The sequence below is a fragment of the Augochlora pura genome, chromosome 11, assembly GCF_028453695.1.
Source record: "Augochlora pura isolate Apur16 chromosome 11, APUR_v2.2.1, whole genome shotgun sequence".
Lineage (NCBI taxonomy): Eukaryota > Metazoa > Arthropoda > Insecta > Hymenoptera > Halictidae > Augochlora > Augochlora pura.
In genome coordinates, this window is record NC_135782.1 from 9,038,904 (window position 1) to 9,062,246 (window position 23,343).

At 34.1% G+C, this 23,343-nt stretch overlaps 1 protein-coding gene across 2 annotated transcripts; it reads left to right on the forward strand.

Annotated features, from left to right (window-relative positions):
• The first annotated feature begins 6,029 nt into the window (after positions 1-6,029).
• On the forward strand, positions 6,030-23,056 carry Ddc (aromatic-L-amino-acid decarboxylase). 2 transcript variants are annotated; one of them, XM_078194870.1, is made up of 11 exons: positions 6,030-6,156; positions 11,716-11,805; positions 12,625-12,745; positions 13,429-13,542; positions 13,727-13,846; positions 14,484-14,613; positions 16,899-17,047; positions 17,465-17,576; positions 17,660-17,868; positions 18,380-18,580; positions 19,031-23,056. In XM_078194870.1, exons 2-11 carry the CDS (start codon positions 11,726-11,728, stop codon positions 19,235-19,237), a joined length of 1,443 nt encoding a protein of 480 aa, XP_078050996.1. In that variant the 5' UTR covers positions 6,030-6,156; positions 11,716-11,725; the 3' UTR covers positions 19,238-23,056. The 2 variants fall into 2 exon arrangements, with proteins under 2 accessions (XP_078050996.1, XP_078050997.1); XM_078194871.1 differs by lacking the exon at positions 6,030-6,156 and adding an exon at positions 10,407-10,495.
• Positions 23,057-23,343: the final 287 nt, after the last annotated feature.

Genomic DNA, 23,343 nt, shown 5'->3' on the forward strand with positions numbered 1-23,343 from the left:
TTACAAATAACAGCTTATTTCAACAATAATGTAGTAATGAAGTCAAGCGAAAGAAACTTCTGAACAAGTAAGCCATCGTAAAGCAAATTCTCTGCAGCAAGTAAGATGCAACACATTATAAATCATTGTGTCTTGCATGAGCGACTCGAGGTGCGATCGTTGCAAAAATAGAGTGACTGAAGTGCGATAACACGTCGCAGGACAAGCTGATATTTCACCCGTAATCATCCGAATCTGTTAAAAAATATAGGGGCGGGCGGCATCAATCAAGTAACCCTAACGGGAGTTGATACGGGATGGAAGAACGCTTTCACCGAAATGAGAAATAAAATGGCATGATATAGCGGGAGACATGTCCTAAGAGGCGGAAGATTATCCAAGGCAGCGGTAGCCATGGCGACGGCACAATGTATCGAGGAAAGGTGTACATTCGTTTCTTGGCTTTTCGACGTCTGAATAAGGGAGGCGCATCGACGAGGGTAACGATGGTGCAGCGAGAAGCTGAACCGAGTTAAAGTTGAGGGTGGGGGGTGGGTGGAGGGTGGAGGGCAAAAGCGAGAAATCCGCGGCGCTGTCTTCTCTGTCGACGAGAACTCGGCCACTTTATCCTCCTTTCTGTTCTAACCACCTCGGAGACCCCGTTCTTTTATAGAGGAACCATTTCTTCAATGCATTTATTCTACCACTTCTCGGATCACTCGGACTTTACTGTCTCTCATTCTTCAAACGAATTAATACGTCGTCAAGATAGCTGCCTCGACGAAATCATAATCCTTCATTGTGAGTTGGAACTGTTATAATTAGACCCCGGGTTTTATGCATTTATGGCGGCATTGGGGACTCGCGGTTTAAAATAATAGAGAGATTAAAGGAACTTGCAAATGTTAATGTATTATTTTGACTCTGTTCAGATAATGCAAGAAAGATGGTGGTCTTGTTACTCTTAGGTAATATTTCTTGCGATTAAAGCGGACAATTTTTATTAAAAACTGACGATGGTAATAATGCTCCGTCAATATTTGTTAACTGTTACAGTTTTATTTAAAAAAAAAGCATGTATTTAATATTGTGTTAAATTGTATGAAGTCAGTGAAACGTTATTACAGGCAAGATAATTATCTATTTTTCTACTCGAATTATTTGTCGCGATGGAAACGTGCCAGCGAATTGTTGTATTATTGATAAGTTCGTACCACGATGAAGGTTTGTTAATGATACACATGGGCGAGTCTTAAAGCAAGGTCTCGGCGTGAAAGTGAATTCGTATCGCTCGACTAGATGTGGTTCGAATGCTGCAGAAACATTTTACAAGCTTTATTAACGATGAGATTACCGGTTTGCAAGAAAAAAAAATGACGATTGTGTATTATACTTTAACGATACGGTATCGTCGACCAATTATTTTGCAGAAGTAACAGAAAATTAACCGAGCGATTCTAGATAAAAGTTCAGTATTCTACATAAATGCTTGAGTTTCTAGATTATAATTTATGATCTACTGATTTAGGATTAACTGAGGATTTTAAGGATTAAGGATTAACTGAGGAGAATAAAAATTTGACGAGATTAATCGGATTATCATCTACTGTTCAGCTTCCTATATTCTAGAACAGCCCTATTCCATTAACACTTGCACCGGCTGATTCAAAGCCGGGCAGAGACCTTGCCCGAGGCAATCTGTTATTTCCAGTGCTAGGCTGCTATGAATTGCGACTCTTACCGTAGTTCAGATTTTGGAATAACCGAGTGCTTCGATAGCCATTCAATTTCAACCTAAATTACTTGATTTAGGAGTTCGTACTCAATTCCAATATTGGTCTACAGGTACACGGTCTCTCACAATTAGTACACATAATGGTTGCGAATTCTCCAATTGAATTCAGGCTAAGAATATGGAAAATAATGTTGTTCTAATCACCTGTTGTTACTCCTTACCTTGTTATTACCTTGTTATTAAATACCTTGTTATAGTAACAATGCCTTGTTGACGCGGTTCTTTGCATAGAATTTTATTTAACATGCAAGCAATACATACTTGTAATAAAGTCTTTTGATTATTCGAGTTTAAAATGAATAAGTCGTTACCAGACTACGATTCATGCTGTCCCCACATTTTTCGGATTATTTAATAAATGCCAAAATGAAAAACAAATTCAAGTTACGAACTCGGAAATTTCTTACGGTAAAAATATGCTATTGAGATTTGTTTATATAAACACATGTTTTCGTGTCTTCTCAAAATGAGTTAGTACCATTAACATGTACTATAAATAATAATGTTACAAAATAAAAAATATCTTATCTCTCTTCTTCAAATGAAAACTGTGTAATCTGTCATTTTTACCAGTTCAATATTAAATGCTTTTTTTTGTCGCAGAGCGAATGCGGTCTCCCAACAGCGTCGCTAATTTCTGAACAACCAGTGCACGCGTATAAACAAACGCGTCACGATCACAGAGTCCTGCACCTTTATCCGGGTCTTTCCGCTTCCCCTGGTAATGAGTCAGCGTATCGGTTCGCGCGCGAGATTCTTGAAAGGAGATTTTCCCGTGATGCAGAAGAAGGGGACACGCGGAAAGTATAGGTAGAGAAGTGAACGAGAGACCCGATTCCGTGGCAAGTCGTCGACGCAGCAAACGGATTAACCAGCTCGGAACCACCTACCATGGTTCATTAACGGATCTTAGCAGAATTACAGAACGTTGAATAACAATTACTCCGTCTCTCGCAAACAATTGCCTCGCACGCTAAAATTCAAATGAACGTGCACGCCGAGAAGCTACAGGTTCTCTTTTACTGCGACAACTTGTTGAACGTCTTCGTTTCACGTTTGATATCGATCCAAGCAATTCCTTATTCTTTTTGATGGACGGATTCATGACCTTTTAACCAGTTAGCTGTTTTTTTGAAAGGTATACTCGGCTTGGAGAAATCGCAGTATTTTGTGCTGCGACGAGTATACACGTCATGCGCAAATACTTTTTAAATTGCAGTCCTGATGAGAATTGAAATATGTTCGTCAATTTTTGATTGTTTCGAATATTTCATCGACAAGACGAAATAAAATAAAGAAATGAAAGAATTGGAAACAATTACCACGAATATTTAAAAGTAAAATATCAAACTCTAAATTAACAACTCAAAAGTGAACGAACTTTAATAAACATTAAAGTAACAAACAACATTGAAACATCTTCGTCGATTTTCACAGAACGATGCAATAAATCTATTTGAATCAGTAAATTAACAATTCACGTGCTCGTAGTATTCTAATAATAATTTTTAAATTAATGATCAACAGTTGAGAATTTTGTAAAAAATTGCTCAAAAACGACGGAGATTTAGGCAACGGGATTATTATTTCACATTAGGCTTACGCAGTAAAAAGAACAATTTTATATTATTTTATTCGAGTAAGAATAATATATTTATTCGAATGTTTTACAATCTTTATTGTAACATTTGTCCCTAGTAACTTATTTATTGTATAAATTCCTCATAGACGTGCCTTTATAATCTCGATAATCATTTGGAATCCACAATTTTCAAGTGAACCTAGTGTCTATAGAAAATTATCGAGCTTCTTTCAAATACAGCTTAATCATTAAAAATCCTATTATTTCATTTACGGTAAATAGTGTGTCGAAAAATGGTGTACGCTGTTCCGTATTTCATTGGAAAACAACATCTCGATAATTATGGCAATGATTAAGAGGATCGTGTTGATAATTAAACATGCTGTCATTTCCGAGACTTCGAGTGCAAGATTAAGGAGTTTGACATATAACAGTAACTTTTATTAAAATATAATATATAACTTTTATTAAAATTACCAAAAGCTTGAAATATTTTTTAATTTCTAAAAACTTACTATCCTCGCAAAGACTGTAAGAAAATATATAAATTCAAGATATAGCCTCCAATTCCAAACAATAGCAATCATTTTATTTAGAACAATGCATCCACTATACGATGGAAGACATTTTGGAAATCTCATTTTCCATAAAATATGGATATTGCTCCATTTTAAGCGACCTTCGTCGACTGTCCATTGACTGTTTGTGCAATTACGTTTGCAACGTTGCAATCGTTACAGTGAAAGTCGTGTACGGCTGTTCGAATAAATAAAATGTGCAGAATTCGGACAATGTCGAAGCTCAGTCGCGACAGATTTTTCAAGAAATGGCGAACAGTCGTCGGCGGAACAACCGACGACATCGAAAGTGTTAATACAATTCCGTCGTCTGAATGGCACCTTGATTTCGAACTTGAAATTGAATTACAATTCACCTAGCTGCTCCCGCCTTTGGTTCTCAAAACGATGTTTCGCTGTTAAACACTATTAAGTAACGTTCACGCTCAGCGAGCTTCGCTTCATTTACGATCAATTGATTTTCTACGAAACGAGATCGATAATTACGGTTAAGCGTTCGAGCTTCCAATTTTCATAGTTCAATTTTGTTAATCAATATTGCCGGAAACAACGGGGGTGCGATATTTTATCGGCGAATTTCGCTAGATGATATACTCCTGTTTTAGTTATAGAAATAATAATAAATCGAGTCTCGAGTTTCTCGAGTTTCTTACAGTGGATCGTGATAAACGTGTGAGAATCGTAACGAAAGCAATTTTCACGATCGCAACGACTTCCAGAAAGTATCGAACTAAAATTGATTCTTCTTCTTGCTATGAGAAGTACGAAAAATCGAGAAGCAGAAGATGACAGTAAAATATAAGAAATTTGCAAAATCTGAATATACTGTGAAAAATTGTTGACGTTAAAGATTTGTCTAATATGGTCGCAGCATTAACATTTAGAAGAACTGTTCAGACACTCATGAACAATGCAACAATAGAGCAATATGCACTTTGCATTGCGTAAAAAATTTCTATTTTTTGGACGTTAAACAGCAACTCGAACTTCGCGCGTCCACGAACAATTAATAATTATATAGTGTAAATAGTATTATAACAACTTCGACTAAGTATCCTAAGTATTCTAGGATATGTGATAATAGTATCCTTAGTTTATGCAAAATAACTGCTTCTATTAAATGCTATTCCGTCAAAATTATAAATAATTTACTTTTGCATTAGTCAAGCTACTGAATCGTTAGTTAATCGACGTAGCAAGTGTTATTAAAGTTCTGGGACTTGTTCGTCAAATTTCCCTCGGAATCGAAAACAATGTAACCCAACAGAAGACACTTAACTCCACGGCTATCAAACTATGGGGGGAAGTTTAATCCTCGGGACTTAAATTAAGTTCACTGAACACTAACTTTAAAGGAAATTGATACACCAAATCTGCGTATCTAACAATTTCAAATGTAGTAACATTCCATATAATAAAAATCAAGATTCCAATCTTTTTTATATTTTCTGCTTGAATGTGTAGTTTATACAGACACACCTTTACATCGTGAAACTATCAAAAATATATTTTAACATGCTATTTACAATTTACTATTTAGACAAATGGATTTCTCACGAAATAGTTTACAACAACGTATTAATTGTTGTAAAATACTACTATCAATTTATAGAATTTCTCTGCTTTTGATAACATTCTATTCTATTACACTCCCGCGCGTTATGTGTTCCATATTAGGGCCAGTGAAATGCAGTAAATTCGCCTTAACTTTCCGACGTTAATATTAAATCATTTGAATTTTTATTCAATTGTTTAGGCTGCTGTCGGATAGTTTTGCGAGAATTAGATTCCGCGTAATGAAAATCCGTGATCGACGTTTCATGAAGCTCGCGGTCGACAGCCAGAAAATCGTGAATTCTGTTCGAAAAGTTCAACGAAACCGGCGGTCGGGTTATCGATTTCCGACACCAGTGCCGAGATAAATCGAAGCAAGGATTCAGGGCCGAAGCGAACGGATCTACCTGCGCAGGTCGTAATCACGATTGGTCGAAAGGGTCCATTCGGTGGAGCCGACAAGTGCCGAGCATCAGGTTCGAGAGTGGGGCGGTACATAAAGCACGGCGACGTAGACAGAGGCCGGCAAATTACGCTGACACTCGCGGATCGAGGATCGTTCGAGCACGATCAAGGATTTCCCTTGACGCACCTAATCCCGCCAGACGGATCCACGTGGATACCAACTGTCAAGCAGTCACGCCATTCACGCCAACCATCGAACCCTGGTACGTTTGAGTCTTCATTAATCAGCGTTTCCCGCACAATAGAGCCGTGATTTTCCAAATTAATTGACAGATCATTGGTGTTCGGATAAAGGAAGAAATATTGTCATAATATATGTTAGCCATAAGTAGACTGCGGATTTTTATGCAAAATAAAAATTGTTTGCATCGATTACAAGATTCGGGAGCTAAGTGGACATTAATTTCGTTCTTTAATCAGTTTGATGAGTTAAAATTAATGAAACAGTGTTTTCAAATTCTTTTAATATTCTCACTGTTTTCGTCGACTCTTTTTTATTACAATTGCTTAAAATCCGCAGTCTCTAGTTGTACTAGTAATTTGTGCTAAAAGCCATACTGCGTATAAGTCAACTTAAATAATGGTAGATCGGATAGAGAGATTTCGTTGTAATTAATCCGTGTACACTGCAACGATTGTGCCTTTTACACTTGACGTATCTAGATTGAGTAACTAATTCACCTAATTCGGTAATTAAAACTCGAGTAAGTTTTAGGAATTAAATAAGATGAATTACTTTTAGACTAGGAGGAATAATAAGACCAATTGGCCTAAAAAAAGTAGCTTAAAAAAGGTAGCTTGGAAATAATTGTTATGTCTTGCATAGTTGTGAAAATGGTCTGTCGTCTGTTTAAGTTTTTAAATCTACTAAAATTATAATTGAGGAAAGAGAAACGCTATTAACAACATTTACTGTCAATCATATTCAAGTGACATCTCTCGAGAAACTTAAAAATTAATTCTTGCTCACGATCTACGAAATGGATCACGTCGATCAATGAATAATAATATCGACAGAGTGATTAATCTTGTGAATGTTAGCTTTTATTAGTTTTAGCACGATCGAATAACTTGTGTCTAATACCCGAATAGTTTTTACTAGTTTATTAATAAAAAAAGCCTTCTGGTTTTTGACAAAGCGTTTCGTTGCAAATAATCGCAGTTATATAAATTAAATGAACAAGAAGTGTCATGTATTTGCAAATTGTAAGGAAAATCTACAACATCATGAAATTGATGGTAAATGATTCAAACTCGTGACAATCCTTGTTAAATTCCATATAGTAATCAGTCAACATTCCTATATCTATACTATAGTGCTCATTGCTCGCAGTCTAACAATAATTGCAGTAGTCTCTATATAATCACACAGTGATTTAATTACGCTGTCCATAAGAGTTGAAAGATACTAAATGCCTTCAGCAATAATCTGAAGAGACAGCTAAGTATAACCTGTTGCTTCGTCTTTTAAATCTTGTTAGTTACACTTGGATATCAATTATATTACGAAATAAACTTATCTACTTAAAGTCTCTCAAAAGTTAATATAATTAAAAGTTTGATAAATTCTTTGTAAATTAGTAATTACATTATTTACAAAAATAAAAGTAAAATTCACCAGCGAATTTTATTGTACTGTTTTATGCTTATTACTTCGCCGTTTCTAATTAATAGACCGCAGATTTAATATATTTATAACAAAATTTAAAACAGTGAATAATTAAAAAGAAAAAGAAGTTTCTATTGGACTCGTGTTTATTGCAATATATTAATTTTTATTTGGATAACGACAGCGGTCTAGTTTCAACGCTATAAAAACTCAAGCATTCATTCACACTGTTCTTATGGCAAATTTTTATTATGCAATGTACTATTGATGTAACATCGCGAGTAATCGCGTTACAGGCGCGTACTAGAGTCAAACTTGTTGCTTAATGATAAGTAGGCAACTAAATACGCAAAATAAAAGTATTTGAAGATAGCCACGCAATTTACTTGGCGACTCGGTAAATACTACCGAGATACTGCTAATGCTGCTAGTATAGAAAAACTTCTAACTAGCAAACATTAATAGCTTGAGATAAATGTCGTAGCATGATAAGCAGTCCATTGCTGAAACTCCTATCGAATTATGCACATTAGTGTGGGTTCATTATAGTGTGATGAACACTTGCAAACAAAAGCTTCTAAGAAACATGGTTTCCTTTCATCTTTTTAATGTCTTTAACCTGTTGTATTAGATTCAATGCTTCATCAGTCAGTGAGCATAATAAATATACAAACAGAATATTATTTAATGAGTAATGTTTAATGAACTAGCTGTTAGAATGGTACAGATCAGTGACTGTAATCAATGTGAAAACAGAATATTATTTAATAAGTAATGTTTAATGAACTGACTGTTAGAAAGATACAGATGACAGGTGAAGAATTATTTTAAACTTATTTTAATGCATCGTTATTATTTTATTTAAACATTTAAATACAATATTTGGATTGACATAGTATTTATTAATTTAACATACTATTTGTTCATTCAACTTACTATTTACTAATTTAACATACTGTCTGTTATTTTGACTTACTAATATTTAACTATATTTAAATAAAATGCAACGTAATGTTTCGATAATCATTTATTGAATTTTTAAACATTCGAAGTCGTGCAAAGTAGTAATTAGAAATTCGAAGGTGGAAACATTGAGTAATTCTCAATTAAAAGAGTTGAGCAACTTTTGGATTGAAACAAGAACTTTGTTCTTGTATAAGAACATAGTGCCTGCGACTTCGCTCGATCGTAGCAAAAGACAAACGGTCATGGCCGATCTAGATCAAATATTACAAAGGCATTACGAAATGCTTGAGAATAGTATAAAAAGAGGAAAGGTTAGCTCCACATGTTTTTTTTATCCGTGTAGAATACACTTTACAAGGCAATCTAATCTTTTTCATGCCTTAACAAAGCCGACCTTTCTAATGACACAACTTTTGTATTTTATAAATGTAAAGTCTGCATTTTTACGTCCAACCATGAATTTTTAGGATTCGTCAGGCATGCATTATGTTCGCAAAAGGAGAATGAAATATGTGCGTAGGAAATATTTGCAAGACGAATTTTTGCTACGTATATCATTTTAAAGTTTCTATGTGATTGCGAGTTACAAGCACGATTTCCTTCTGTTCACGCAATTCGATGTTTTAGCTCAGACGTCATTTGATCGAACAACAAATAAATTATGCAGACGTGAAAGTAGTACCCCATTATTGCATCCAGAGATCGTTGAACCGAGATGGTTAATGTACCCAACCAGGTGATTCTTTCGTATATACAACCTGCTTCCGAGAACCTGTTGACGTCAGTGCTGCAATCAGGGGAATCCCGACAGTTTTCCTGCTTTCTTTAACGTTCGAGGATAAATTCATTGCCGTTTCCCGCCTTCCGCCATAAAGTGGCATTTAGATTTATGACGCAGTGTAATTTGATTTTCCCTCCGTGACGTAAATTAATCGACTAAACGTTCTAAACGTCAAACATCGACATATAAATGTAAAATTATCACGACCGACAAGAAACGTGGGATTAAATTCCATTATTTTATAATATTTCATGTCAAAATTTCACGACGTCTTAATAATATTTGTCATCGTTTATCTAGTTGTGATTATACTGGCATTATAAATTAAATAATAAAAAAATATTGTCTATTCGATTTGTATTACTATTGAAATAAGTAGATCATTCATATTTGTGCAGAATCCTTAGACAATATTTACGTAGATTACAACTTCGATTTATTTATTCACAGACTATTAGAAAACAATTAATATATTTATTCTCAATTTATATCTCTATTACTCTTTCTTATAACTCGTTCTAAACTAGTTATTGGACCATGGATTTTCATACAAAATGAGTAGTCCTTTGCAACAGAAGATAAAATGCAACTATATTTTCACTCTTAACATTTTAATCAATTAAAAATCATTTTTATAATTTGTCTAATGTAATTTCACCATAAATGCGCGAAATCCGCGGTCTAATAATTTCTCGATAATCATTGATAATTCATGTGGCATTGCTTTTCATGCATCACTAACCCTGAAGAGATCTTTAGGAATCTGGTTTAAATCTAACAGCCGACAAGTTAACGCGATCGGAGCCTGCACGTTTGTCAGCGGGCAGCCTTGCCTGTGACAAATCGTCATGGGGAAAGGAGTCGTACGAAACCAGCTTCACAAAAATGAGTCATGGCCATTATTCCTTTGCGAGCCGACTTGCCTCCGTTCACGATAGAATCTGTAGAATCTACGGTGCTGATAATTGCGCGCGGATCAATCCGTGCCCTCTCTTTTCGTCGCTCCAACAAAGAGACATGTGCCGTTACCTCCTACCACGATATACTCGAGACCCACATCGAGAGAACGAGATAGTCTTGCCAATTATCGCGGCGTAGAGGCATGCAGAACGTCGTCAGTGACGTTCGAACCTAGCGTCTTCAGGAAAGATACTAAGGACGTTTGCGACTGATTTTGTTCGTTTGTGTGAGTTTGTTCGATAAGCTACGAGATTAAAGAATTTGAAACATAACGAGGGAAGGGATCGATCATTCACAAGCATCGAGGATCGTTGTTTGGCAATCTGCACTGTCTGCATCGTGTGACTAACGAGTGTACCAGTCCTTTACTATGCTAATGAAATTGTTTTAAAATTCTAGTGTATCAAAGCATTACTTTTTACTTGGTGAAACAGCTGAAGGACATTTTGCTAATATTTCATTAAGAAATCGTTAACTTTTCTCTCATGTTTACCTGATGCACTGCTTTTTATTTCGTATAAACATTCCATGCATAGGCAATGGTTTCTTAATCGTTTGTTAATTACTTTAGTACTAGTACTGGAAATACCATAAGATTTATAGGAACCTTGAATTGAGTTAACAATTGAATGATCATAGTGGCGTAAGTCACATTTTCCTCATTGTGAAAGGGCTGATATTATTTACTAACAGGTGTAATTTAATTTAGAGTTGAGTTAATTCGTAATAATATTAATAGTTAGTATATAATACTTATCTGCACAATTGTCGTATCTAATTCTCGCGTTCGTTGAAGCAGGCGCGTCGTATTATGATTGTGCCCAAGTCGTTCAATCATTTAAAGCGAACTAACCCGGATGAATGAATTTCATGTGGTCACTCTATCAGCTACATTGAAGCAATAGGAATAATATTTTCTGGAATTGTTATTGTTGACAAGTGGTCTGTCTTGCTTTTAACAATTCACTACTTTCATTGATACAAGTATTAATTCAATTTATTCGTTTAGGCAACGAATATTTAATTCATTCATTTAAGCAACAAATATTTAATTCATTCGTTCAGTCAACAAATATTTAATTCATTCGTTCAGACAACAAATATTTAATTCATTCGTTCAGTCAACAAATATTTAATTCATTCGTTCAGACAAAAAATATTTAATTCATTCGTTCAGACAACAAATATTTAATTCATTCGTTTAGACAACAAATATTTTATTTATTTGTTTAGGTATCAAATATTTTGATTACGACATACAGAATTTACCTCATTCAAGATGTTGATCAGATACGAGTGAACAAAGCGATCATTATTTGCCTAGATCAAAGATAAACGGCAACATTTTCATTTAAACCGTACACTCGCATAAGCTATCAGTCTATTATATTGCGTAAGCGTGCAAGGGTGTTGAATATTAATTAATAGAATGTTCGAACAATATAGGAAACGCGAAATGGATCCAGACAGTTTCAAGGATTTCGCCAAGGAAATGGCGGAATACATTACTAACTATCTGGAGACTATCAGGGACAGGTAAATTTTTTGTTCCTTTCGTCCTCGTGCATCCTGTTTTATCGACCTTCACGTTTCCTTACGTATCCCTGTATTGAATTACCCAATTATTCAGCGTGTACGCTTTCTTAATTGACTGTAACGATTAGACTTCGGATTTTATGCATTTCTGGCGGCAGTGGAATGGTGAAATTTAATATAGCGAACAAATTCGAAGAAACTGAGAATGCGTTAACGTTAAAAGTTGTTTGCATCGACTGTAGGACCTAGAAGCCATGTGCAGTCTTTTCTCCTTGTTAAATAATTTTATTTTGCACAACGATCCGCAGTGTAGTAATCATATTGTACAAGTACTCTGTAAATTAGGAACTTCTGGAAATAATCCATCAATGTATTCTAAGTCTTGTAAATAAATTAATACTTAATAAATTATACTTCTATATACCAAGAAAAGATATTAATAATCACATAATTTTCCACAAAAAAATTATAGTCGTTACTAGATTAAGAAACTTCATGGAAAATAAAAATGTTATGTCTCAGTTGTGAGAAATAGAAATAAGATAAAAATATATTTATAGTCGTTACTAGATTAAGAAACTTCATGCAAAATAAAAATGTTATGTCTCAGTTGTGAGAAATAGGAATAAGATAAAAATATATTTCTTCTTTTAATAGTTTTAATACATTAAGGATACGAGAGATATGTTCATTCTGCCGAACATTTTATCAAGTGTTTTTTATTGTAAATGCAAAAATATCCGCAGTCTAATTCGTCACAAACTGAAATTCCCCTTTAGCACATAAGTACAAACGTTAATTACGAAGTATAATCCACAGGAGAGTGTTGCCAACGGTGGAACCTGGCTACATGAAGCCTCTCTTGCCAACAGAGGCTCCACAAACGCCGGAAAATTGGAAAGATATTATGACGGACATTGAAAGAATAATCATGCCAGGTGTAAGTGAACGTCTTCTACTCAAATACATAATACTGCAATGTACATACAATTACGTTAAAGTATAAACGCTTGCATGATTTTATTTCTGAAAAAATTTTATTAAGTTAGTACTAGATTGTGGATCTGATGTATCTTTAACCCTTTGCACTCGAAACAATTTTAACTGTAAATTTAGAATAACTTCTCTGGCTTATAGTATTTTTATTTTATGCAACGAAGTGCACTTTTATACATATGAAATTTATTCTTGCAATAGTTTCACTATTTAACACAGTTTTTAAATATAAACTTTAACGATAATGTATAAAAATGATCTCGGAACGTTATATAACAATTTTAGTGGTGCCTCAGAGTCACCACTCGAGTGCAAAGGGTTAATAAAAATGAATAAGGCAAAAATAATATTGTAACGTTAGAAAAATTTAAGTATATCTATAAAATTGAGAGAACTTTTGAAACAATTATTAAAAGAAGAAAAATTTACATTTCTTACAATTTTACGTTTTTTCACAGCTCTTTTACTACATTTGAATTAATATTATTACAATTTACCTACGATTACGCAATTTCTACATTGCATGAAAATCCACAGTCTAATTGTTATAAAATTATCGATTTCAGTGTCATGATAACGAAGAAGAGCGAAATAAACGTGTGCGATAAGAACGGTGTTTCGTTTTAGGTCACCCACTGGCACAGTCCAAAATTTCACGCATACTTCCCCACTGCTCAATCATATCCAGCGATTGTTGCTGACATGCTGAGTGGCGCTATTGCTTGTATTGGATTCACGTGGGTAAGAATCAGTGACACATATTTCGTACAACACAGTTCTGTTATGAAACGTAGAACTGAATGATACTTTGCGTATCGCAAGTTGCATTCGCTTCTATCATTTCACGAAATTTTCAGCTTCGAGAAGATTAACTTCTTTCCGACACTGCTAATTTATCGTCCGACTGTCGATTTTTGAATTTCAGATGGCGAGCCCCGCGTGCACGGAACTTGAAGTGATTATGTTAGACTGGCTGGGAAAAATGTTGGACCTGCCGAAAGAATTTCTGGCCTGCAGCGGCGGCAAAGGAGGCGGTGTTATTCAGGTACCAACATTTTTTAAATGTCCATTAGGGTCGATAGTTTCATTCGGAATAAATTGAAACAAATAGCTATATTTATAATTGAAGAATTCTCGTGCACACAGTATATAATCTCTATTAAGAATTCATATTTTAATAAATTATAAAAAAATCTAATTTTTTAATAATTCCCATCTCTAACCATTGTTCATAAGAGTGATGTATGATAATGTTATAAATATATGTCTTATAAGACCATCGTGAAAAATTATAATCTACCGTTTTTGGTAAGAGACTAATAATTTGGCACTAACAATTATACTGTAAATTTTTGTACAGAATAACAAATTTTCTTTATTAATAAAAAACAAAAGAACAACAGAAATTTAATTCTTTCTTTAACAATCTTAATAAGTCCAAAATGTCGATGTTGTAAATTTCATTCTACCATTTGTATCTTTTTAATTTCTAAGTATTCTCAACGAAGATTTCTACTATTTGACAATTTAATAAATACAGATTACTTATCAATGTGAAAATTCTTCTGAAAAATAGTATAGTAATTTTTAACGGTGCCTCAGTGAGGCCTTTCAAATGTAAATTGTTGCATACCTTTGGCATATCACTACATGTAAATTTGATTTGTGATTTTGTTAAACAGGGAACTGCGAGCGAAGCTACATTGGTTGCACTTCTCGGCGCCAAGGCAAGGAAATTGAGGCATGTCAAGGAACATTATCCTGATTGGAGTGACAACGAAATTGTGGGAAAACTAGTCGCCTATGGTTCCTGTGAGTAAAATTTTATTACAATTCACCGTAACACTGTCTGAACATCGTTGAAAGGCAATAATTTGCTTCTCGATTTTTAATTATTCGTACGCGTCACGCGAAATGAATTCTGATTGGCACGGCAAAATACCTGTACTACTGATAAACAAGATGTTAATACCTTATATTTACATATCGAGACTGTGCAGTCTTGATTATTTCCACGCTCGATTGGCTGAGGTAGAGTTATCCACATCGAGCGATCTTTAAAAATGCGAAAAATATGCTCTTGAGAAATATTTTCTGTTCATCGTAATTAGACTGCAAACTACATGCAATTATAGCAAAAATAAGCAGCTGAAATACAATGAAATGAAACTATTAATTCTTGTTCAATTTCTACGTCTTACAGTCGTCTTCGATAATTTATATATCGTTACAAATTCTTGTTACAAAATATTACATTTGTGACATTTTCTTCAGGTTATCAAAAAACAGGTGAAATATTTGTAGTAGCTCCTTATACTTGAAAAATTTACGAGCAGAAAAATGCTGAATAAAACGCTGCAAATTTCCATGCATTACCATTAAATTACAGCAGAAGTGGTCGAGCGAATAAGTGAATGGGAACATCTGTTTCTATACTTTCGAACAACCATAACTAGACTGATGAGTTTTCATGCAAATTCTGACGTTCATACGTCACTTTGGAAAAATTAGAATCCGAGAAAGGTATTTTTCATTAAATATTAAAAGAATAGAATAGTGCGGTCGGTAATCATGGGATAATCAATTGGCATGTCTTTGATTCGTTTAATTGAAACCTGCGCACACCATAAATGCATCAATATTCGCAGTCCGGCGTTAACAAATATTTCCACCACTAGACCTCGTTTATGAACGGTGAATCGAGTCCGCGAATAAATGTTTTCGCTCGCAAAATGAAAATAACGGTGACGGCATGATTAGCTGGACGAGAAGCTCGAGCACGTGCCCGACCATGATTCTCCATAAACAAGATTACCGTTGACGTTGTCCGGCGCTCTTTAACATTTGACAAAGGTACCCGAGCCCGGGGGTGGAGTGACAGGGCGAGCAAGAGGTTGCAGCACTTCATCAGCGAGCACTTTGTCACCATGGCAACGCGTAATAACCACTCGAGTTATTCCAACCCGACCACCCTCGCGCGCCACCCACGCTCGCACCCTCCGGTAGTCCGAGCTACTCCATCCCCGTTACACCATTTCCCTCGGCCGGCCACATCGAATCGCAGAAAGTTATCGACGCACAAAAGAGTTTCACGATTTCTCCAAGTAAAATCGCCACCTCCCCCCATCGGAATAAAAAGTCGAAAGAAGCCTGCCGTCCCGCGGGACGTGAGATTTTTCTTGATCGAACATTCGCATTAACAGGGAATGATTGCTGTTGCAAATTATCCCATCGAAATTGAAAACCGCTATTACCGAGATTTGTGGCATCGGCGGTTTCCCTTGGGGGATTTAAATGGATCGAGGGAATCCTTGCAAAAGCGTCGGAACGGTGAATGACGAATCTTGACGGGGAATTTTATATTATCATAGGAGATTAATGTTAACTAACCAGAATTTTGATTTTGTGCGTTCGTAATAAAAATGGGTACATGACAGCTTAAATAATTAAATGTTAAAACAACTTAAGAACCTCTGCGTATTATTTCCAACTCGATGAATTTATTAAAAAAAAGAAAAGAAAGAGATTTTTATATCACTCGCGTTTGTTGTAGTCGATGGAGATCTTTTTTATTTTACTTCAAGATCTAGATCTACTAAGAATATAGTTATGTACCTGTATTCTTACTAAAGAATTAATTGAATAAATTGAGATTATTATAAATTAAGATGCAATTATAATACTTACAAGTAATTATTTAAATCTTTAAATAAAATAGTTTAAAAGAGTTTATTTTTATAATATTAATAAATATTTACATATTTATATGTATGTAGATATAATACGATAAATCTTGATTCTTGTGTTTTTCATTCACGAAATATATTATTTTATATTATATATGTTTATTATCATATATATTTATTGTATGTCTTTTACAGTTTATGCAAATATAACATTTATCAGTTTAATTGTTTATGCAAATACGACTTTTATTAGTTCTATAATTTTTACAAGTATGACTTTGTAAAATCATATTGAATTAGTCATTGTATTTTTCTAAGCAGCATGTCTTGCTGACAATGATTACCGATTGAAAATTACGGTTCGTATTTTAAATTATTCTAAATTTAATTTATAATTTGTTCAATATCCAGGTCAAGCTCATAGTTCTGTAGAACGTGCCGGACTTCTGGGAGGAGTGAAGTTCCGACTGTTGGAGGTAGATTCAAAATACAAACTTCGCGGGGAAACACTCGCGGAAGCCATTCGAAAGGACAAAGAGCAAGGACTGATCCCATTTTACGTAAGTTTCCAAGTATTACAAAATCTCCCAATTTAATTTGGAACAATATACTCAGAAAACATAATTAAATAGAAAAGTCGACAACGACGATCAAAAATCTTTTTAATCCTCTGTAGTTCAATGTAGCTTTGAATTCATGTACAGAGCTATCAGATTTTTCAATCTGATTTCATTTTTAATAATGTAGCAAAAATATCCACTTTAATTTTTTAACTGGCAATGGAAACTTTCTATAAATTTATATTTAAAATTTATTGTAATTTAAATTTCTATGAAAAATCATCTATAATTCAAATTTACATAAAAAAATTACTACAACTGAAATTTTTATTAATGATTTTGCCTTGTGCCACTTATGTGTTTATTCACTTTGTTCTGCAATATTTTGCTGAATGAGAGATATTTCCCATTTCGCAGGTTGTGGCGACCTTGGGTACGACTTGCTCGTGTGCATTCGATCGTCTCGACGAATTAGGTGTCGTTGCGAATCGCGAAAACGTCTGGTTGCACGTCGATGCTGCTTATGCTGGTGAAGTAATCAGGTTTCACTAATCTTTTTTTTCGCGAGGCCACCTTAATTACACGTGTGAACATTAATTTTGCCTTCTTCAGGCTCCGCTTTCATTTGTCCTGAATTTCGATACCTGATGAGGGGTATCGAATTAGCGGACTCCTTCAACTTTAATCCACACAAGTGGATGCTGGTTAACTTCGATTGCTCAACTATGTGGTTGAAAGATCCGACTTACGTAATCAACGCCTTCAACGTTGATCCGCTATATCTGAAACACGACATGCAAGGATCTGCTCCTGATTATAGAGTAATTATGCTTTTGATTTTATAAAAGATTCGTCTAATTACATTTTATATATTCATTATAGTTTCTTTAAAAGGAAACCAGAAACTTGATCGTATTTTCTAGTTGCTGTATTAATTTATAATTCACCTTTAACGTTAATTTATATTTAATATTTATCTTTAATTTCTAATTAAAAATTAACTTTACTTTACACCTAAAACAGTATACGTTAATTTATCATAAACGTATAATTAACTTTTAACATTAATTTATAGCGAACATTAGCATAGTAAATATTTGAGAAAAATTGTTTCTTATGATTTTAATTTTCTAATTTTTACTTAAATGTCACCATGAGATTTCACATATATAAATATAAGTTTGTGTGTCTCTAAATAACATTATTCTACATTACGTATAATAGTGTAATAGTATAATTTTCAAATGAGTAAAAACAGTAGAATTAGTAGAAGCAGATGTGAAAAATCGATCATACATATTAATGAATTATTTGATCTTTAATTGGTTTTAGCATTGGCAGATTCCACTAGGACGTAGATTTAGAGCACTGAAACTGTGGTTTGTCTTGAGGATATACGGCGTGGAGAACCTTCAACAACATATCAGGAAACACGTCGCTCAAGCTCATGAATTCGAAAATCTGGTCCTCGCGGATCCTCGTTTCGAAATTGTAGCCGACGTAGTATTGGGTCTAGTTTGCTTTAGATTGAAGGTAAGTTGTACTAATAATTAGGATTATAATCACAATAATAATTAAGATTATTCACAGTTGTATTATTAAGTATATTCACAGTATTCCAATCTTTGAACTGTTTCACATTTCGTTTGTAATAATAGCTCAAGAAGCTTTCGTTTTACTATCAATGTTCTACTTATGCCAAAATATTAGTTATTTTTATAACAAACTGTACTGTGTAAACAGTAATCTGAAAGTTCGTGTACGGCGAGAGCTTGCCGTTCAAATTCATTCGCTGATTAAATTACTCGACGACATTGTTCGGACAATCGAATGTTCGGTTAATCGATACTCCGATAATAGAATTTTCCAATAATCAGGAATCGAATGATCGATTATTCTGTTAATCGGTGTTCTAATATTCGAGGTTCTATCATGTTTCTATTTTAAATCTAGAATTTTAACGGTAAATAAATTTGTCTTCAGGGCTCGAATGACCTGAACGAGACATTGCTGAAGAAAATCAACGGCGCCGGAATCATCCATCTAGTTCCATCCAAGATAAACGACATGTACTTCCTGCGGTTCGCCATCTGCTCGCGGTTCAGCGAGAGCAAGGACATTCAAAGTTCTTGGCAGGAGATAAAGCGCAGAGCCGACGAAGTCCTCGAAGAGCAATCGGTTTCTAAGTGATGGCGGGCTCAGATAGCCCGAGGTTGCAGATCTTTAGCGCCTGTGACCTGCAATCAATCCTAGCTTCTAGTTGTTCCGTGTTTTAGTGATCTCGAAAGAACGTGTGGATAATTGAAAACCGATGTCCTGCCCGACGTATTTCATAATTAGAAAATTAATGACCAGTACTTTACACGGTGACTTGCAATACTTAATATCGACCTTCAAATTGTGGAGTCTTTATTTTATAATTACTGCTTGCTATGATAACGCGAATATTTCATTTTGAAGAATTATGACGATCGAATTGGCTGAAGTAAAATTAAAGAATTCTCATGCGTAAAAATTGATGAAGAAAATCATTTTTTGGTACAGATAATTTATTTGTGCTTATACTCATATTAGTCGCAAGTTTGGTGACAGTATTTCATGATGAATACTTAAAATGATATTTTTTTGTACTGTAAAAACACTAAAAATAAAAGTGATAAAAATCTGTGTTTAATTTTGAAAATACATTGAATAATTTTTAGACAATTTTTCTGCGACTGTAGTCACGTTAGACATTTTAATAATAGTATTTCATTATGAATACTTAATATATTTTATTATATTATCAAATATATAATATTTAGTCTCTGTTTAATGCCGTAAATACATTGGATAATATTTAGATAACTTTTCTGTGACTATAGACACATTAGTCACGAATTTAATGACAGTATGCCATGATTAGTCTGCGGATCTTTATGCAAACTAAAAACTATCCAAATTAATTATGTGGAACATAGATTAGAGAAAAATGTATTTCTTGTTCAAATAATCGTATGAAATTGACATTAATGCACATCCTTAAATTCTTCTAATGTCATTACAATTTTGTATTTGATCTATTAATTTTTGCCATAAATGCATACAATCCGCAGTCTAGTCATAATAAATTTCAAATATAATATTTTATTGTATAAAAGCAGTAGAAACAAAATTGAAGGAGGTCACCGCTTATTTTTGGAAATACATTGGGCAGGTCACGTGAACATTGCAAGCCAAAGATCGTTCTTCGGATCCCGTTTCGAATTAATGAACGTGTAGTTCACGCGAGCGCAGTATTACGGCGTCGCCTTGTGCCACTTTTACCAACAATCTAATCTTCCTGGTTACCATCGCTTTCTTCGATCACCTTGAGTGGCGCAGCAGGCAGCGAGAATCTTTTGCAACTGTATTGCATAATGCTATTTGCGTTCATGCGATTATAAACCAGAACGTAGCTGCGAAAAATTCTTTCGTTTCCAGGCAGTGAATCGCGATGAAAATTTCGTGTTCCCGTTGTGACTGTTTCCAATGATTCAATGTTAACTGTGTAGACGGGTACGAAAGAATTTTAGCACCTGCCTGAAACGCATATACTATACGTAAACGTAGTAGATACAGCAGCATTAATAGTCGGACACCATTTGAAGCAAAATAATTCTTTTCAAAGTGGATGAAATGATTTATATATCTTTAAGTGATATTAGAGAGACTACTTCACTAGGAAATGTCTGTAAAATTGTTGTTTAAAAATTGCAATTGGTGAAAATGAAAAAAAAAGGTGCCATCAACTTAAGACAATTAAAAACAGCGAAAGTCTCGGTTTTCTATGACTCTCGTCTAAAAACTGTAAGAGATTCTGTCATTTCAAGATATAAAAAAGTAAAGTAAAATATTTTAGTAATCGTACAGTAAACTGGTACCGCCAACATATCCAAAAATTTGAATAATAATTTCGTTCAATTTGAAGAGAAGTATTCTGTCGGTTTCGTAAGGTGTCCGAATGTCAGTGCGAGTTATTGTACATGGTGTTAAGCCATTGTGTTGCATTGGAACCTGTGTAGTATTAATGTAGATATCGGAGGTGTAGAACAGAGTTCAGAAAACAAGTTGTTCTAAATGTTGTTGTTGATCCTGCTGATCGTGCGATAGGCTCCGTGGCCTGTGCAGTTTTTGGAAGTTACGCTGAACATGCAAATTTTTAATGATTGATCTCTAAGTTTGATTTTCTGATGAGAGAAATTATAACATTTAATCAAATGAGATGAGGAGAAGTCGTCATTAAAACAGTCATTCATTGATAATTATTATATCAGACTCGTTTAATGTAAAACAACGTGCTAAAGTATTGGTCACAGCAGTCTTATTGAACAAATTGTGTTATATAGAATAACAAACCCTGCTAAAAATTTATTCTCCCAAAAAGAATGTTTGAAACTAAAGATTCAGTAATATCTAGATAATGAATATTTAATAATACGCGTTGTAAATTTTATTACGAAAAAATACTGCTGTACAATACTTTAGCACGTGTTTGAATGATTTTAATTTTCTTCAGACAATCAGCATTATTAGTCGAACGAATTGCGTTCACTTTTTTTCAAATAATTACTTTTATCTGAAGAAGTATAATAATAGACTAGCAAAATATACAATGTCCCCGGATATACATACGTGAATCAGAATAGTATGTAAAATACTAGCGGATTTATGATTGAAACTCGAAACTGAGTCGTATATGTATAATATTGTATAAAATATTGGTTGACGCGTAGGTTAATTTTTATTTCTCCCATTATTAGTTTACGTATATGGAGAACGCTGTACAAGCTTGTAGTTCATTAGTTGTACTAATTTTACAAGGAAATGAATTACAATTGAAACGATAGAAATCTGTAAGCATCGCAACTTCTGAAATTTGAAAATACTCGAACATTGATATCCTCCAAGTTGATATTTTTAACGTATTGCTTAGGAATCGATTGTGTTTAGAAACAAAGCGGACTGTGTGACATGTTCTTTAACTCGCAAGTGTGAAATATGTACATATATAAACATCCCGAAAGTATATCGATTGTAAAATCTATAGATGAAAAGATCAAACCAATGTTAATTTCATTCAATGATTTCGCAAAAATCTTATCCATCACGAAATATTCAAAGTTGAGAAAATGTTACAATTCGGAAGACAACAGTACTAATTTAAAAACATGATAATTTACTAAGAAATGCAATGTTATAAATTGTTTATATGCTATAAATTTGTTGGCCGAGAAAATTTGCGAAAAGAGAACCGATAGAAAGCTGTTCGATGGAAAATTGTTTGTATCTTGTTGTGTTCAACTTTCGTATAAATAGTTAAGATAGACGGATTGCTTGTTATGTGGGGACGAGTGCATAATGGCAATAAAACGCGACGAACGTAGACGATGTCAACGAACATACTTAGTTTTGTTCGTTCAAATGAATCGTACCGCTTCGATTACATTTACGGGCTATTCGATATAAAGTAGTGCTGCAACTGAGACAATAAATAGATCTAGAATTACTTTGCGCGGTTTGGTCTGTCGAACGAGTAAACGTTCTTAAAACTGCTTCTCAACGTAACAGACAATTGTAAATCGCTTCGTATGCACTGGTTACGATCGCGCACCGTTACACTGAAAACAATCGGAACAATTTGAAACGATTTTTATTCAGATAGAAAATATCACCGGTTTATTTTCGTAGACATTGCGCGTATTACTTTTTAACGGTATAGAATAAGAACGTTTCCTCGAAGAAATAACACGAATTGCTGTTAAACGGGACCAACGGAAAGTAATAAATGAAAATGTAATCTGTATCTACCTATTATAATTGATGTGCCGAAGTTGATTTGAACGTTTCGTTTCGTGTTAAAGCGACTACAAAAATTACAGGAAATATTGTATGCGAATCGTATGCTACATAACTGTTCAAAATGTTTCGGAAAGTGTCTCCGTCGTTATGTCAACGTGGATCGTGTCGAATAAATTATATTTACTTCGATGCTCGCTGTGAACATTTTCTACCGCGAATGAAAATTAATTAGACGTTTCTTATGTTAACAGGTGTTCCCAATTATTTAAGTCCAGTGAAACTGCTACTGTACGCTTAAACACGAATAAGTAATTACCTTTATCATTGTTGAAATTAATTAATTAAATATCCTTTCAAATAGATTTCTTTAGGAAATTAAATTCAATTTCCTTTAGTAAATTTCTATAGGAAATGATTTTTCAAATAAGTTTAATTAAAATTAATTCATTTTTCAGTCAATTTTCTTAATATGTTAT